This window comes from Orcinus orca, chromosome 1, assembly GCF_937001465.1.
Source record: "Orcinus orca chromosome 1, mOrcOrc1.1, whole genome shotgun sequence".
In the NCBI taxonomy this organism is placed as follows: domain Eukaryota; kingdom Metazoa; phylum Chordata; class Mammalia; order Artiodactyla; family Delphinidae; genus Orcinus; species Orcinus orca.
In genome coordinates this window covers 101,152,153-101,170,245 of record NC_064559.1, presented here as the reverse complement: position 1 = coordinate 101,170,245, position 18,093 = coordinate 101,152,153, and the positions used below count along the sequence as shown (strand labels likewise).

Sequence of the window (18,093 nt, the reverse complement as noted above, 5' to 3'; positions counted from 1 at the left end):
GACTTTCCGGCCCGCTGAGTCAAAGTGCTGTCACGTAACTTGGGTCAACAGGTTATTTACTCCCTAACACTTCGGAGTCACGTGGCAAGTGAAACCAAACCAAGCCTCAGCCCACATTCCGGAAGTTCCCCCGGCGCCCCCCCACACATACCCCACCCCTTCCCTACAGTAAGTCTTCTGGCTCTTACCCTCCCTCAGAACCAAACCCCCGCCAGACAAATAAGTGCTCCGGCCGCATTGGCCCCACTCCTTCTCTGACAGCCCGTTCCGACCAGTTACGGTGGAGCCTGCCTCGAGACGGTAATCCCATTGGCTCAATGCACTACCCCTCAAAACCTCTGGATGTCTTTAGCGTCCAATCAGACTCAAGTGTGGGAAGAGCGCCACGGGGTGGGGGAAGGGATGCCTCTGTCAGTCTTCGGTAATCCTATGGACTCTTCCCTCCTTTGTTTTCGACCCCGCCGTGGTTTCCCGCCTGTAAAACTGACGTCCAGAGGACAGGCACTCAAGCGTCCTGTGCTCCAGTCACAGCCATCTCTATCCTTCCCTGAGGAGCCAGCAAACCCTCAGGAAGATTTGCTATCGCTAGGAGAAACTGAGGCAGAAAGGGCAGGCTGCTGTTTTAAGACCGGTTTGTGCACGCTCCTCCTCTTAACCCCCTGCTCCAGCTACTGCGCCCCTATCGTGGCTCCTGGCTAGGTGCAGCCCACTTACGTAGTGTAAGGCTGGGGGCGGGGTTTGGCTAGGCAGGTCCAGGATGCGAGATCCTGGAGGAAAGAAAAGGTGTAGTGTTTGGGGCCATCAACGGGCTAGGCTGGCTTGGCAGGGCTGGGCTCTTCGGAACAGGTAATACCTAGGGGGGTGCCTGTTGGTCTGAACCAGAGAGATAAGGCCGAAGGCGAGAGCTCCGGGTGACAGGTGAGGGGGCTGCACAGGTGAGGAAGGGGGATAATGGAAGAGGGAGAGGAGCCCAGAAACTGTGGGGGGTGGGGGAGGGGGAGAGCCATCATTCTCCTTCTGCAACTGCCCCCCTTCCCCCCCCATGCCTCCCCGCAGAAGCATGGATTTCAGAACCCCTGACCTGCTGGAAATGTGGCTGGAGCCTCCAGAAGACGTCTTCTCAACAGGATCCTTCCTGGAGCTGGGACTCCATGGTCCACCTTCAGAGGTCCCAGTAACTAGGCTACAGGAACAGGGGCTGCAAGGCTGGGAGTCCAGTGGGGGCCATGGCTGTGTGAGTGTGATGAATGGTAGTGGGTGTGGGTTGAGACAACTCTGTGATAAGAAGTCCAAGAGGCTTCAGCTTCCGCTTAGAAGTCTGAAGACAGAGCCCCTAAAATAGACATGAGCTGTAACTATCCTCATGTCCAAGGACAGAAGGGACTGAAACTGAAGCATGAAGGATCTAGTTTTGACGTCAGATAGGACTTCCAGAATTCTTCCTTATCCACATATACACCCTCTTCTACTGTAGGGTCTTCAAGAGAGTGAGCCTGAAGATTTCCTGAAACTTTTCATTGATCCCAATGAAGTGTACAGCTCAGAAGCCTCTCCTGGCAGTGACAGTGGAAGCTCTGAGGATCCTCGCCATCCAGACAGTCCCCCTGCCCCCAAGCCACCCAGTTCCCCTGCCCTCTATGAGGTTGTCTATGAGGCAGGGACCCTAGAGAGGATGCAGGGGGAAGCTGGGCCAGCTGTAGGGCTCATCTCCATCCAAATAGGTCAGTGTTCTTTGTGGGAAGCGGACAATGGCCCTTCAGGCCCAGCCCTAACCCTGGGGTTAAGGGAGTTTCCCCAACCTGTGCCACTACCCAGGGCCTGCGGCCATCCATCTCCTTTCTCCCAGCCACCTATGTTTCCCTCAGATCAGTGGAGCCCACCGTTTATGGTGCCTGATGCCTGTGTGGTCAGTGAGCTGCCTCCCGATGCTCATGCCCACATCCTGCCCAGAGCAGGCCCTGTAAACTCAGTGCCTCCTGCAGCCCTGGTGAGTCCTGGGGGTCAGCTGGGTTCAGTACTCCCTGATACACAGAACTGGGGAGAAGGGGATGAGGGAGGGGAAAACTGATGCTGAACACTGTCTTTGCCCTAATTTTTGTGGCATCAGGCCTGAATGCCAGGGAGATGTGGGCAACTTTAAGAGCAGGAAAAGACAAGAGAGACAGAATCCCTTGGGGGTAAGGGGGTGATGCCTCAGTTAAGGAGAGGGTGGGCTGAGCGAATCCAGGGATAGGGTTTGGAGAAAGCCCAGACCCATGAGCATTGCCTGCTCAGCTAGGGCCATCGTCTCGGCTTTGGGTCAGGATGTGGAAATGTGACAGGCCACCTGGGAATCCAACTGGTTACTGGGCACAGAATGTAGAAGCAACTGCAACTACATTTTTTACTGGAACAATGGTTCACCAGGCACCCACTGCCCATGGTTACAGTGTAGGGGAGTAACACATCACATACCTTCCCAAGGCTAGTTGGGCTGGTTCCTGCAGCGGGGATGAGGAGGGGGTCTTGCCCAGGTCACTGTTCCTCCCTTTATCCTGAAAAGAACTCCTTGTGTGCAAAAGGCAGGGAATAGGTTCTAGCCTCCCTGAAAATCTGTGGTTGAAGCTGAGACCAGAAGCCAAGCCAAGCATCTTAGAATCTTGGGCTGAGGAATCTTAAAAAGTCTGAGGCATCTAAATTTGAGTGTGCGTCAGAAACACTGGGGAGTTTGTACTGGACCACCGGGGAAGTCCTGGTTTTGTTTTGTTTTGTTTTTGGTTTTGTCCCTGGTGGTGCAGTGGTTGAGAGTCCGCCTGCCGATGCAGGGGACACGGGTTCGTGCCCCAGTCCGGGAAGATCCCACATGCCGCGGAGCGGCTGGGCCCGTGAGCCGTGGCCGCTGAGCCTGCGCGTCGCAGCCTGTGCTCTGCAACGGGAGAGGCCACAACAGTGAGAGGCCCGTGTACCGAAAAAAAAATAATAATAATAAAATAAAATAAAACCCTCTAGGGGAATTCCCTGGCAGTCCAGTGGTTAGGACTCTGTGCTTCCACTGCAGGGGGCACGGGTTCCATCCCTGGTCAGGAACTAAGATCCCACAAGCCACACGGCACGGCCAAAAATACATACATACGTACACACATAAATACCCCTAGACCTCATTTTTAGAGATTTTGATTAGGTGGATTGGGAGGGACACCCCTCTAACGATTCACCAAATAGTCACAGAGGCAAGAAGGGAACATCAGAATAAGGCAGAGATAGAAGTGGTTTAGCTAAAAGCCAAAGACCATCAACAGGCAAAAGCAAATTCCTCTTGAGTCACAAAGTGAAGCCTAAATCGTTCAAAAAGAAGTATTAGTTAGAAAAGCAAGTTACTCAGTTGATGGGCTCACATTAACCAGACACCTGTCTATGTTCCCCACATACTTTGTTATGAGAAGTTGTTCAGTCTGGTTGCCTTTGGGGAATTCTTTGAGAGGGGACAGAACTTCAGTCTGAAAGTTAGGGCTCAGCCCCTAGGGGAGGATGGGCCATCGCCCCAGGGATCTCCTTGTGGTTGGCAGGTCATGGTAACACTGTGCCAAGCTGAAGTTAATGGCTGACAATGAATCATTTGCCTGCTGTAAGGTCAAGCAAACCCTACCTTAGTGAGTTACTCCACATCCTCTTCCAATACCCACAAGGTCTCCGCAAATGTGGACCAGAATAGGCCCTTCCTAACTTGCTGTGATTGCCAAGGTCTTAAGTCTGTGGGCAAAAATATGACAAAACCACCTTTCTCCCTTGTCAGCCTCAGGAAGTCCCTGTGGTTTAATCAACAGTCTGTCTGCATGAAGGTCCCTGCCCCTCATCTCATTTTACGGTTTGTTATTCCTCAGTGCAAATAGGAAACTCTCTCCAGGAGGCATGCAAGGGGAACAGCATGAGTACTGAAAATGGGATGACCCTCTCTCCATTCTCATCTTCTCTCGTCCCCCACCAGCTGCCCTGTCAAACCTTGTTCCTGACAGAAGAGGAGAAGCGTCTGCTGGGACAGGAAGGGGTGTCCCTACCCTCTCACCTGCCCCTCACCAAGGTAACACGCTTCCCCAAAGGGTATCGTAACCCAGCGGCTCTACCATGGCCTCTGAGGAACCAGGATAGCAGGGGAAGAGTTGAGGAGTTGGGGGAGGTTAAGGGCCCGGGACTGACACACCCTGGGCCCCCAGGCAGAGGAGAGGGTCCTCAAGAAGGTCAGGAGGAAAATCCGTAACAAGCAGTCAGCTCAGGACAGTCGGCGGCGGAAGAAAGAGTACATCGATGGACTAGAGAGCAGGTATGTTTGGACTCACATTTCTGGATTCACGACTGGGCCCCCTTCCTCACCAAGGCAGGCAAGGTCAGGGACTCATGATTACAGAGCCTTATCCTACCTTTCCACCCTTCCTAGGGTGGCTGCCTGTTCTGCACAGAACCAGGAACTACAGAAAAAAGTCCAGGAGCTGGAGAGGCACAACATGTGAGTGAAAACATAGTGCGTGTGTTGGGGTAAGGGTGCAGCACACAGGGATACCATTCTTGGGCCCTGGTTCCCAGGAGATCTAACTCTTCATTCCTCGTTTCCCAGCTCCCTGGTGACTCAGCTCCGCCAGCTGCAGATGCTTATTGTTCAAACCTCCAACAAAGCTGCCCAGACTAGCACTTGTGTTCTGGTACCATTAATCTATTTCCCATCTCCCCTGCCACCTCCTCCATCTTCTGCCAGGTTGCCATCCTGATGCCCCCACTCCATAGCCAGACCTATCTTCCCATCCCTGATGACCCCAACTGCCCCCTAGTCACTCTGCCCTCTACTCCCTTCCCTTATTGTCCCCACAGCCCAAATGTCCTCTTGCTTCTTCCCAGATCCTTCTTTTCTCCTTGGCTCTCATCATCCTGCCCAGTTTCAGCCCCTTTCAGGGCTTACCAGAAGCTGGGCCTGAGGATTACCAGCCTCATGGAGGTGAGAGGCAAGGGCAGGAAAGGACTCTGTTTTCCAGAGTAGTCAAGAAGTGGGAGGGAGGTCCTGTTCTGTCTAGGATCCCCAACCAAGGGAGCACTATTCTACTGCCCTTTTTCCTTCACCCCACAGTGATTTCCAGAAACATCCTGACTCACAAGGACATGACAGAAAATCTGGAGAATCCAGCAGTGGAGTCCAGATTGGAGGGGTCACCTGGGGCCAAGGGTGTAAATGGCTCAACAAGGACACTGCTTGAGAAGACAGGAGGGAGGGCAGGCCCCAGCAGGCACATCAGAACTGTGCTGCATGCAGATGAGATGTGAGCTGTAACACCTCCTGGCCCACTTCCCAATCACAATAAGGAATCCAGGGCTCCGCTGGCTGTGGTTCTGCTTCCTCCTGGGGTTCCCACTCAGGGCTGTTTGGCCTCAGGGGTCTGAATCACATCAGGATGCCCTAGATGTCTGTACCCCATGGCTCAGTCTGCCTATGTCAAGGGGCACCTCAAATACTTTTGTCATGTATCTGTGATTTTATTTCTTCTTTGGGGATAGGGTTGAGGGGAAACTGACATTTTGGCTGAGAAATAAATTTTTTTTGCTAAAATTGTATCCTGACAGTTTTAAGTAATAGTAGAAGAGGGAGGAAGATAGGTACCTGGTAAACTGAGGCCTAAAGTTGCCACCCCCTTTCCCTCTCTACCCCCATGACTTCCTGCCCCAAACCAAATTACGCTAGGGAAGGAAACGATTTTACTCTTTTTATTCTGCTCATTAATGATTTAGACGAGGAAGATGGGAGAAAGGGGGTGCCACCACAAGGTTCCAGAGAACCAGGGGCACGAGTCAGTTCATTCCCCTTTCTGTCTGAGGTAGGGTCTCTAAGACCCAGATGAAAGGGGAGGAGGTAGCTATATGGACTCAATTTGCTTCCGGACCTTTTCCAGCGCCTTTCTGTCCAGTTGTCGCTGACGAACAATGACAAGGCAAGCAAAGACCAAGGCCACACCTATGACAGTCCCTTCGAATTTCCAGAATAAGTGTTGTTCCATCAGAGCTGAGCGGCAGCTGAGGGCAAGAAGAAACAGTTATCCCCAGGGAAGACCAGACTGCCTCTCCCTCTAATCTCCCTCCTGTTTCATCCTCACCAAGATACATCTGAGGAGAAAAGAGGAAACCAGCGTCAGCCTTCTAAAGTGTTGACAGTACAGGGACTTCCCTGATGCCCCAGTGGTTAAGACTCCGCGCTTCCACTACAGGGAGCACAGGTTCGATCCCTGGTCGGGGAACTAAGATCCAGCATGCCACATGGTGCGGCCAAAAATAAAGATAAAGGGTTTACAGTACATTAATCCCATTCAAATATTTAATTTATTTTCTGGTGAGATAAGCAGAGCTGGTATTAACCAGTTTTAATGATGAGAAAATATGGCCAATAATATAGTGCTGAGGAGTAGAGCTGGGACTTCGGTTCAAGTAATTTGCCTCCAAATCCCCTCCCCTTTCCAATATGCCATGCTACCTCCATACAAAGAGGAAGAGGCAGGACTATCTACCTAAAGTCACAGAAGCAAAGGGGTGATCTAGGAGGATTCAAGAAGAGAAACAGCACTTGCCTTTTGAACTCGCTCCTCTTAGTTGAGCTGCATGTGATTTTCTCCACATACCCTGTGGAACCACACTCGGGGGTGGTTTTCTGCCAGGAGGAAAGGACCAAAGCACTTGTTAGGAAGGGGCAGCAGGAGAAACAGGAAGGCTGCCATTCAGAATGGGCAGGTGTCCAAGTGCTACGGCTCAGAGCTGGTAGGCAACAGAGAACTAATGAAGAGTTCTCACGGGGGTGATGAGGTGGTGGTTACAGGATGAGAAGTACATGTTACTAAGAACACTTCAGGGTCAATAGTCTACGAGAGGCAAGGGCAGGTTCCAGAACCTACTAGATTAAAAATGAACAGAACACGGTTATTAGCTGAACGTTGCCATTAACTTGGAAAGAAAAGGGCACATTTTCAGGGGCAAGACCAGTTTAGATTTGGACTCACACTGAGACTGCAAGGAAAAAAGACGAAAAGACAATGCAAAGGCATACTTAGATAGACAGTCCCTGTCTGATTCGATGTAAGAAGAAGGGGAAAGAAAACAGATACTCACAGCCTGGAAATTAGAACATGGAACACACTCTTCCGCCACCACAAATTCTTCCACCAGCCAGCACGGCAAATTTGAGGTGCTCACTAGAGAGGGAGAGAAATGCAAGCCCCAGACCTCGTTCAGAAAATATTTCTCCCCTAAGTTCTGCCCATCAACTTCCCATCACAGCTGAATGCCCTCGCTCCACGTGGTGCCGCCCTTTTCCACCTGATCTGTAGGTATATGGGAGGAGGTCAAAACAAAACAAAACAACTATAGGGGCGTCGGGTTCCCAGACCATCACCCACCTGACAGCTTCTCCTCCCGCACGGGAGCTTCTGCTTGGCTGAAGCGGGTGAGGGGGGGAAATGGGCAAAAGTCAGAAGCCGGAAAACAGGGAACCTCCCCCCACCCCACCCCCCCACCTCCACGGTCCAGGGACACAGGGGGCGGGGACGATCCGATCCTCCCGTCCCCTCCTTTTCCCTGCCCTCAGCCCCTCCTTACCAGAGCCTTAAAGTGAAAGCGCAGAGCAACCAGCAGAGGTGGCGGCCCTGGGGGAGGCCACGCCTCCCCGCGCCCGCTGGCATGGAGTGCTCAGTGTCCCACCTGTCGGGACAGAGGGACCTGCCTGACTGGCCTCCTGCCTCGGTCGGAACGCAGAGACCGCGCTTACACTGCAGTCCTCGGGGAGGTTCCAAGTCAGGGCTGCGAAATGCTGGGGTTGCCTATCAGATCAAAGGCTCTGTCAGTACGCCCCCATGGTCACGGCGAGAAAAGGCAGTACGCATTTTTCGGGTCCATGAGCTTCCTTCTTCGGACTGGTACGGTCCTCACGGAAGGCCGAGGGGGCGTAGAGCCTAGCACCTCCTCCGCTCCGCTTCCGCTCCCGGCGCGGCCATCTTGCGCGCGGAGGATCCTGGGCGCGGGCAGGTTTTCCAGAGCTAGGCCAGTCATCGGAAGAAGAGGCCCTTGGCTTGCCTGATGGGCCTCGTAGTCTTCCGCTCGCTGCTCCCTGGGAATTGGATCTCCCTGCATGTGTGCAGCGAGATGCGACCCATTGGCTCGGCGCACCGTTGCATTATGGTCCTGGTAGTCTTTTGCCGGAACCGAGAAGATGGTGGCTGTCAGGCTTGTGGTCGTTCTCGATGCTCCATGGGCTTACGCCTTTTTGCCCCTCTGGGCTACGTGAACAGCGAGACATAAAAAGGAACTATACGTCGCCCTCTCAGGACTTTCCTCCCTCTTTAAAATCCGAAGACTCACCATTAAGCATCAGGCTTTCCGATACCCCGCCCGCTTCCCGCCTCGAACGATGGTCTAGGGGAGAAGCTGGGTTGGCGGTCCAGGGATGGAGGTGAAACTGCACTTCCTCCTCCCTCCAGGGGCAGGAATACCAGAGACTCTCTGTGAATGAAGCCTTCCCCTGTCTCCGGGCTCCCACTCAGCTCTACTCAGATGTCACCTTCTTGCATGTTAATTGCTAAGTTACTCCCCAGAACCGGTCCTTTGAATAACCTCCTTAAATGTTCTCAGCTCTCCCTTGCTCCTACCTAATGCAATCAGAAGAGCGTGAGATTTGAAATCCCAAGAAGCGTTGAGTTTAGGTTCATAGGTTCAGGTGCTTATTAGCTACGTGACTTTAGGACGGTATCTGGCAGTCAATCTTCTGTGGAAAATGGAAATGCTAATGTGCATTTTCTAGGTTTATTTTTTTTTGCGAGATGCAAATGAAATGTGTATGAAAATCCTTTATTCTCTTCTAATTATATTGCCTCACATTTCTATTGTACTTTTTGAATTCAACGTTTAACTCATTTTGATCCTTTTCAGTAATCCTGAGGAATCAGAGTTGATATTATCCCTATTTGATGAATAAGCTCAGAGTGTGTCACTTGTCCAAGGGCACACAGCTAGTAGGAGAGCTGCGACCTAAGCCTAGACTTTCAACCCCCAGGCCACACATTTGTGCCTGCTTTCCCTCCCCATGGAGCCAAACCTTGACATATATCCAGAACTGCAGCGACTTGACCCACATTCTGGGTTCATGCTTTACTGTCTGGTAATGTATTAGTCACTATCCTAATTCTGCCAGAAATTTCCTCCTAGTTTTACATACATGTATGTCTGCAGCCTCTCAGACAACTGGACTATGAGTTTAGTTTTCGTAGTTGCTCAGTAGATAGATAGGAGGTATTTGAAATAAACTTCATATAAATCTAGGCACTATTAATAATCTGTATCCCACTTCTTAAGATCAAAGTACTTATCCCCATGCTTTCTTCTTTTTTTTTTTTTTTTAATTTTTTCCCATGCTTTCTTCTTAACTCTGCTCCACACTCTTCTCCCTCAGGAAGTCTTTCTAGCCTAAAGATCACAGCTACTCCCCTACCCCCACAGCCCTAAGAGCTAGCGCACTTTTGGAGATCAACAGTATATCTGGTGCTACATCCCATAAATTCTCTCTTCCCAGCAGACTAAAATCTGGCTGCTCAAGAGCAAGAACTAACAGACTGGAAAGATCACTGGGCGGGAGCTGAAAAAACAGCCACCACCTGGTGAGGGCTAAGCTTTAAGTTTGCTTGTAACTATTTGTTCCTTTAAGTTATTATTTGTCTGTATATTTCAATAGTTGTATGTTATAGAAAGTAGGATATGGGTTTTTTTCCCAGTATTTTTTAGCCATAATAAAAGTTTTGGCTGAAATACTGTATTCTGTTACTCCTTACCCAATCCCACTGTGCCTCATGACAAGCCGGAAGATTTTGTAAGATCTCACTTCCAGTAGCCGTACCAAGCAACTGAATAGGGTCTCCGTGCTGAAACTGGATTTTAAAATATCTGCTCTGGAGTATGACAAAGATGTTGGTCAGTCTTCTTCCTGGGATTCACAAAATGCAAGTCTTTCCTCATCTCTTGAGCAAATTAAACTAGCTGAGCAGTTGACTACAGAGCTCACACATAAGCCACAGGTAAGGATCATCACCCCATCGAAGCTTGGATACATAATACATTTATCAAATTATTTTCCACATTTATCAAATTATTTTCTGAGTCCTTTTCCTGGCACTGTCAGACTTTTTTCTGAGTGTTGTCTTTTACCAACAGAAACAGCAGCACACAAAAAGGCTTTGCTGATAGCTCCAGGGTTGTGCCATCCACTTCCACACTGCAGGCTTGGGGATTTCTTAAATGCCTTGAACATCATATCCATGAATAAAACTTCTAATGGTACTTTGTCTAAACCAAATCTGACATTTTCATTATCCTGATAAAAGATCAAGTCTGTGAGATAATTTTGCTGTTTAAAAATACTGTGTAGGGGCTTCCCTGGTGGCGCAGTGGTTGGGAGTCTGCCTGCCGATGTGGGGGATGCGGGTTCGTGCCCCGGTCTGGGAAGATCCCACATGCCGCGGAGCGGCTGGGCCCGTGAGCCATGGCCACTGAGCCTGCGCGTCCGGAGCCTGTGCTCCGCAGCGGGAGAGGCCAGAACAGTGAGAGGCCCGCGTACCGCAAAAAAAAAAAAAAAAAAAAAAAAAAAACCTGTAAGAGTGAAAGGGGTCTACGTATACTTAAGGGAACTCAAGTCTAAGGTTTTGGGGGTTTTTTTGGCCACACCATGCAGCATGCAGGATGTTAGTTCCCTGACCAGGGATCAAACCTGTGCCCCCTGCATTGGGAGTGGTCCCAATGGGAGTGGGAGTCTTAACCACTGTACCACCAGGGAAGTCCCAAGTCTAAGTTTCTTTTTCGTGGTTCTTTTGCATGCCAATAGTTTTGCTTCTTTGTTATTCAGTAGTTATGGGCAGTTTTTGTTAAATTTTACTAGTCCCTTTTCTAGTAAGTACCACCCAGAGGTTATATTAACTTGACCATTGTGCTTGGCACATAGTAGATGCTCAATAAATATTTATGACTAAATGAACCTCTTCTGTGTCTCATTTTCCTCACCTATAAAAGCAGATAATAATGCTTACTAGTTACTTAAAGGGATTCCTGGCAGAATCAAAGATGCTAGCAGAAATCACTGGATAAAAAATACTGGTTCTGCTATTTCCCTGAGGCTAGGGCTGTCACTCCTCTGGGGAGGCCCAAGAAAGAGTCCTGCTCTTTTAGAATCTCCTGGACAAGACTCTGCACACAAGGATCCTCTAAATCCCATGCTGGAAAGAGGATGTCCAGACCTTCAGTTTCAAAGAAACTCTGCTCCTTATTTCCCTCATCAATTAAACAGCTGGGGAAGGGAGAGCTGTAGGATTAGGCATCCCAGGAACTCAGCCAGATTCAAGCAGACCAACAACCTCAGAGAGACAAGAATTAGGTTTATGAGTAGAGAGCAATTCCGACAATGATGAAAGTTACCCAAACCAGGGACATTTGTGCAAATGGTGGCCTTTAATACTGAGAAAGACCATGCAGAGTGACAGGATAGGACCAAACCTTCAGACAGTGGTGCTGAGCCAGCCTCTCATAGGACCCTAAAGCCTGCTCCAGTAACAGAATAAATCAATTATGTATTTACATTTATATTTGCCCTGGAAACCCAGAGAAGGTCTGAGGCTTAGGGCCATCGATCCTTCCTTTCCTCCTCCCTCTCTTCCTACCTCCTTTTCACCTTCTTTCACTTTCTCAATTCTTTCCCTTCTTCTTGCCTCTCCTTCCCTCTCTAGTCTACCTCCTTCTTTTCCTCTTTCCTACTCGCTCCTTCCTTTTTTTCTTCTCCATATTCTCCCCATTCTTCCACCATCTACCCATCTCTATCCCTCCAAGCCCCACGTGCTACTTCTCCCCTGCCCGGCCCCTTAGCCCTGCCTCCCTCAGGTTCAGCCTCCAGGCTTAGGGCGGATAGGCAGAAGGGGAGTCCTCAGCCCAGGGAGCACTTGTTGGTGTTCTTCTTGTCACAAGTTTTCAGGTCAGTGCTGGGGGGCTTGTTGCTGTTTCCCTAGAGGGAGAAGGGTACAGGGGTCAGGGTGAGAATGGCTAGCTGGGATCTGGGGTCACCCTTGTGGGCAGTCTTAGCACTGCTCTCCTCGTCAGTTTTTACTCCCAACGCGCGCGTGCACAACATGCACACGCACATGCGCGCGCGCACACACACACACACACACACACTCACACTCACATGCACAGTTGTACTTAGCCCAGCAGAACCAACTCACTGATCTCCGGCCTCCTGACTTGAGTAAGATGTCCCGGGCCAGGGAACTGAAAGCCTAATGGGGAAAGTAGAGATTGATCAGAACAGGTTGGAGGGGAGGCTAAGTCTATCTTCCAATACCTCGTCTCTTTGAGGGATGAAGGATGTGGTGTGTCTCACCTCATCTACATTCATGCTGGATTTAGCACTTGTCTCGAAAAATCGGATTCCATGCTCCTGAGCCAACTGCACGGAGTGAAGCGGTAAAAAGAGAGTTGGATGAAGGGCAGCAGCCGAGTCCCTGCAATCTGGCCTCATATTGGCCCTCCTGGCCCAGTTCTAGAACATTGCCCAGCCTGCTCTTACCTTATCGGCCTGCTCCTTCTGGACCTTCCTCTTGGCCTCCATATCACACTTGTTCCCCAGTAAGAGGCGCTCTACCCCAGCCGAGGCATTCTGGGACAAGAGGTAAGAGTAAAAGTTGGGTCCTGCTCATTTTCACAGTCTCCTTCATCCTCCAGGTTCTACCCAATTCCCCTGTCTCTCTGGGAGGGTCCTCACCTCTTTGATGCTCTTCATCCAGTTCTGAATATTCTCGAAGGATTTCTCATCTGTGATGTCATATACTAGGATAATGCCCTGGGGAATGGCAGAGTTCACAATGGAGCCTTGTACCATATTCCCCTGTTTAGGCTTCCCACCGCCCTCTAAGTGACCCTGCAAATTCTATCCACAAGTCTAATCACTAGGCCACATGGGGCCTTCTGCAACCCATACTGTGCCCCTCCCCATTTTTCTCTGCCCCAACTCCTGTCCCTCTATATTCATACATTCTAGTGCCTCATGCCTCATCCCTTGTCCAGAACCACACTTCATACCATGGCTCCACGGTAATAGGCAGTAGTTATCGTCTTGAATCGCTCTTGGCCAGCTGTGTCCCTGAAGAGGTGGAATATTTCATGGGGTGGGATACAGGGAAGAGGTCTCCAAAGAGAGACTCCCACCCCCACCCCCTAAGAATTTAGCTTTTGCAACTGAAAGGAACAGAATCAGGAAACAGTAAAGGAAGAAAGGGATAAAAGACAGTTGAGCTGATACTGAGTGATGGTAAAGGCCTAAGAAACAGGTCTTTCTGTTTTATTCATTGTTTACTCTGTGCCAAGCACTGTGTATATATCATTTTATTTGTGTCATTTTATGTAATCTTCACTCTATCCTTGTGAGACATGTTTTATTGTCTCTATTTTACAAATGAGGAAACAGATTTAGAGAGGCCAAATAACTGATGAAGGTCATTCTGTACCAGAACCAGGATTGAACCACATTCTCCTCTTATCTGTTGTATCATAATGCCTCCATTAAGCCTTTTACCACTTGACACCCTTAGGGTCTCCAGCTTCCTCAGGGCAGTCAGGTCAAACCTCTACACTTGGCTTTATGGCCTCTCCACTAGATTGAGAGTCAAGTCTTAATTCTGCTATTTGCTATTTAACTGTTTAGAGCCTGTTTCCACATTATAGTTCAACAGACAATTGATCTAGCTAGACAGTTGCCAAGTTCAGAGGATGCTCCAGGTCCAGGAGAGGCAAGAGAATTACAAAAAAGCTGAAAATAGTTGAGTAAGCAGGAAGAGAGATGAAAGGACATCTGAATGAGGTGACAGAAATGGATTAGAAAATGTACTGGAAGGAGCATTGGGAAAGGGAGAGAAATGAAGCTAAAAAGAAGTGAAACACCTATAGGAGGTAAATGAGGTAGTCTGGCTTAGGAGTCCTGAGGGATTCACTCACCAGACTTGCAGTTTGATCTTTTTCCCCTCTATATCCACAGTGCGGATCTTGAAATCAATTCCTAGAGGTGGAGAGTGTACACTGAAATTGAGACATGCATATACATGCATGTAAAAGTGTGTGGTGAGAGGGACAGGAATGGAGCAGTGGCAGTGCCAGAAATTCTGCAGGGCAGGCACTTGGGAAGTAATCTTGTAGGAAGTGTAAAACTAGGGGGATTTTCTCAAAGCTGTATTTGTATAGCAAGCATATTGTTTTTACTTAGATTTTACAGGCTTTGTAGGGGAGAAGGTGATGAAAATTCTGCAAGGAGGCTTAAGGCCTCTAAGGCATTTGTATTGGGTCCGCTTAGCCATGCCAGCTGACAACTCTCTCAATTCAATCTGTCTCCCCCAAAATATTACTTTCAGATTCCTTTTTCTTTCTGTTTTCTTAGAACCCTCTACTCCCAGTTCTCCTACCTACCCTCCTGGCCCTACAGGGTAAAGAGCAAGGAAAAAGGTAACTGATGACAGTCTATGTGAATTAACTAGTAGGCCAGGCTTGGAAACAAGAAAATTTGAGGCTAAACAAGATTCCCCCAAGACTGAATTAGGAGAGAGGAGCATTTTTCTCTCCTCTTTCTAACCAGAATGTCTTGATACTCTCCTTGTCTTATTTCCCAGGCCAGAGGAGATTAAGAATGATGAGAGGGGGGCTTCCCTGGTGGCACAGTGATTAAGAATCCACCTGCCAATGCAGGGGACATGGGTTTGAGCCCTGGCCCGGGAAGATCCCACATGCCGCAGAGCAACAAAGCCCGTGCACCGCAACTACTGAGCCTGTGCTCTAGAGCCCGCGTGCCACAACTACTGAGCCCGAGTGCCACAGCTACTGAAGTCCGCGCACCTAGAGCCCATGCTCTGCAACAGGAGAAGCCACCGCAGTGAGTAGCCTGTGCACCTCAAGGAAGAGTAGCCCTGCTCGCCGCAACTAGAGAAAGGCCGTGCGCAGCAACAAAGACCCAACACAGCCGAAAATAAATAAATAAAATAAATAAATTTTTTAAAAAAATGATGAGGGGGAGGAGGGGAGACAACGTTCTTAGTGGAAACTTGTGCACCTCCCCCAAGCCTGAGGAGGCTGAGTCACCAGGCTGACTCAGAGACCCCAAAAGTCCCCTCACTCTGGCTTCCTCACCAGGCTGACTGCATATTCCTGATCACAGTCCTTGGGCCACTCTCCAGCATACCCAGCCACTCTGTTCCATCTTCCCCAACCCCTATTAAGTTGAGGGGCAGGGAGACTGCAAAGTAGATGGTAAGGTGGGAATGTAATGGGAGAGTATGCAAACTCAGTGGGACAGAAAGAGGCTGGCAGAATTGGGAGACAGATGTTCAGGGAGAGGGGATACAGGAAATGTGGAGAGTGGATCAAGAGTTCTAGGTGGATGGGGGTGGGGGAAGAGGAGCTGAGAGGGAAATAAAGAAGGGTTCATGTGGTTTTGGGGAGACAAGGGAAACAGGTGGTACCAAGAAAATAAGGGGCTGGCACAACTGAGGAGTAACCTGGAGGTCTCAGAGAGGTTAGAGGTTTGGGTACTATCCGGAGACATGTAAGGGGGATGGGTCTGAGACGGGGTTCAGGGACTGGAGTTCAGAAGCCTGACTCTAAGGGGACTTAAAAGTGGGCCACAAGTAATCCAAGAGCCTGAGGATGAGGGCATGGGGGAGTCGGGGATCTAGGGTATGGCCAGTGGGCTCACCGATGGTGGAGATGTAAGTGTTGTTGAAGTTGTCCTCTGCAAAGCGAATGATCAGACAAGTCTTGCCCACCCCTGAGTCCCCGATCAGCAGCAACTTGAAGAGGTGGTCGTAGGCTTTGGCCATGGCGGACACTGGGGGTGCCGGGAGAGGGGTGGGGAAGCGCTGTGCACGGGTAGGCGGGATTGGAGGGTTGGCAAACAGAGCAGCCCCGGAGCCCAGGCCAGGAAGTTTTCCTCCCTCTCCGCCCAGGCTCCGGGAAAAAGGAGAGGCGGCACTCCTCTGGGCCCCACCCCCTGCCCGCCCACCCCTTTCTGCTGGCCAAGGAGGCCAGCCCAGACTTCGGCTCTCTGGGCTTTCCCTTCCCAGCCAACACTGGCCTGTCTCCCTAGCCATTTCCCATAGCTTTTTGCTTACTATCGTCCCCCTTTAAAAAAAAAAAAAATTATTTATTTATTTACTTATTTTATTTTTGGCTGTGTTGGGTCTTTGTTGCTGCGCGCGGGCTTTCTCTGGTTGCAGCGAGCGGGGGCTACTCTTCGTTGCAGTGCGCGGGCTTCTCATTGCGGTGGCTTCTCTTGTTACAGGCTCTAGGCGCGTGGGCTTCCGTAGTTGTGGCACGCGGGCTCAGGAGTTGTGGCACACGGGCTTAGTTGCTCTGCGGCATGTGGGATCTCCTGGACCAGGGTTCGAACCCGTGTCCCCTTCACTGGCAGATGGATTCTTAACCACTGCGCCACCAGGGAAGCCCCCGTCCCCCCTCTTTTGACTTCACTCTTCCAGTCTGAAGCCAGAGACGCTGGGGTGATGTGAAGTAGAAGTTTAATCAAAATGACCAGGGGAAGAGGAATTTTAGACGAATTAAGGGAAAGGGAAGTTTGGGGGAATAAGGGTGAAGGCCAGGACAGCACTGGGAGTTGCCAAAAATTGGGGACTGATTTTTGGAGGGGCGACTCAGGGAAAACAGAATCCTTCTGGGGCAGTTCTAGAATTCTGGTGTTAGTGTCCCAAGCCCTTAGTTTTAGAATCCCAATTCCTTTTGAAAAAAGCGGGATGCCTGGAGTTGGTGGCTATTCGTTGAGTCAGTCTGCCCCCTGGTGGAACAGAGTGAAAATTAAAAGTAATTACACTATAGAAATCAGCACATACACACACACACACACACACACACACACACAGAGACACAGACACACACAGACACACACACACACACGCAGACTTCACCTAGATACATTCTGGAGCTTCATTTTGAACAGTCTTTCTTCTGGGACCCTGTGTGTGAATTCTCTGACATGCCAGCTCAGGAAGACAGAGATTGGGACTACAAATGTCTGGTCTCGTTCTTTTCATGAGATCTGGATCTTTTAACACAGCCCTGAGACAGTACTCCTGACACCCCACTGAACAGACTGTGAATGTGTAGCCTTGGCAACCAGGAAGCTGAAATATGGAGAACACAGCTATAAAGAAACAAATTTATCTTTGCCTTTGGAAAAAATTACTCAAAATATCTGCTTTTCTAATAGCAGATCAGTAGAATAGTTCCTGTATAAGGATAGCGTACTGGTTGTGAGAAGGCATCTCTTGTCACTTTACTTATCCTCCGTTACCTTGTGTGCAAATGTTCGTCCTTTCTCAAACACAACTATTCAATCCCCTTTTGTCCTTTATCTCACCAGCCATTATGTCTTCAAGCTGTATTACAAACCTTGAGTGTCCTCTATTTCTCGCTGGCCAAACCATCTCTCTCCAGCCCTTTAAATTACTCTTCAATGTTCATGGATTGTTCTGATAAAAATCCATCAATTCTTTTTCATTTCATTTTATTTTGTCTGGATCTGGACTCTTCATACCCAGCAATATATTTTCTTTTTCACCTCTCTAAATTGTACTTATGCTGCTGTATACGTGCTTTCACTGGAGCCTCATCTCCATAGTACTCTCCCCCTAGCTCTCTGAGCTTCTGCAACAATGCCTTCCCCACCCCCTCAATTTTGGCAGGTTCATTCGGTCTCTGGTTTTATATTCACAAGCTCTTCCCTCAGCCTAGAATTCTATTCCCCCAAACTGCTGCTTGGTTGATTCCTTGTCTTTCAGATTTCAGCTTAAATGTCACTTCCTCAGAGGTTTTTCTCACCCGTCAGTAGTGTGCTGGAACCAATCCTTAGTGGCTCATGAGAACAGATTGTGCTTATCTCTTTCCAAATCCGTGTTTAATGATATCACATTGATAGTCTGAAATTGGCCACGGTGGGAGTATTTACGCCATTGAAATTAGCAAAGACAACAAATCAGGGCTCCCCTCCCATATAGTCAGGTGTTAAACGTTTAC

General features: G+C 49.5%; 3 protein-coding genes across 8 annotated transcripts; 1 reads left to right on the top strand and 2 right to left on the bottom strand.

Moving 5' to 3' along the window:
* Positions 1 to 157: 157 nt before the first annotated feature.
* CREB3L4 (cAMP responsive element binding protein 3 like 4) lies at positions 158 to 5,569 on the top strand. Of its 6 annotated transcripts, none has more exons than XM_049702708.1 (10): positions 158 to 300; positions 495 to 631; positions 1,057 to 1,234; positions 1,475 to 1,987; positions 3,965 to 4,057; positions 4,191 to 4,297; positions 4,412 to 4,480; positions 4,589 to 4,673; positions 4,867 to 4,963; positions 5,093 to 5,569. In XM_049702708.1, exons 3-10 carry the CDS (start codon positions 1,061 to 1,063, stop codon positions 5,284 to 5,286), a joined length of 1,332 nt encoding a protein of 443 aa, XP_049558665.1. In that variant the 5' UTR covers positions 158 to 300; positions 495 to 631; positions 1,057 to 1,060; the 3' UTR covers positions 5,287 to 5,569. The 6 variants fall into 6 exon arrangements, with proteins under 6 accessions (XP_049558665.1, XP_033270414.1, XP_033270412.1 ...); XM_012538558.3 differs by lacking the exon at positions 158 to 300 and having other exon boundaries at positions 366 to 631; positions 1,475 to 1,721; positions 1,866 to 1,987; XM_033414523.2 differs by lacking the exon at positions 158 to 300 and having other exon boundaries at positions 362 to 631; positions 1,057 to 1,168.
* A 139-nt stretch (positions 5,570 to 5,708) lies between these two features.
* On the bottom strand, positions 5,709 to 8,116 carry JTB (jumping translocation breakpoint). Its single transcript, XM_004284694.3, has 5 exons — positions 7,600 to 8,116; positions 7,401 to 7,438; positions 7,114 to 7,196; positions 6,579 to 6,658; positions 5,709 to 6,030 (listed from the first exon to the last, which is right to left on the bottom strand). Exons 1-5 carry the CDS (start codon positions 7,680 to 7,682, stop codon positions 5,874 to 5,876), a joined length of 441 nt encoding a protein of 146 aa, XP_004284742.2. The 5' UTR covers positions 7,683 to 8,116; the 3' UTR covers positions 5,709 to 5,873.
* A 3,352-nt stretch (positions 8,117 to 11,468) lies between these two features.
* RAB13 (RAB13, member RAS oncogene family) lies at positions 11,469 to 16,022 on the bottom strand. Its single transcript, XM_004284689.4, has 8 exons — positions 15,764 to 16,022; positions 14,020 to 14,080; positions 13,108 to 13,168; positions 12,791 to 12,868; positions 12,596 to 12,685; positions 12,410 to 12,475; positions 12,252 to 12,305; positions 11,469 to 12,034 (listed from the first exon to the last, which is right to left on the bottom strand). The coding sequence occupies exons 1-8, from the start codon at positions 15,885 to 15,887 to the stop codon at positions 11,957 to 11,959; spliced, it is 612 nt and encodes a 203-aa protein (XP_004284737.1). The 5' UTR covers positions 15,888 to 16,022; the 3' UTR covers positions 11,469 to 11,956.
* Between the last annotated feature and the right edge of the window lie 2,071 nt (positions 16,023 to 18,093).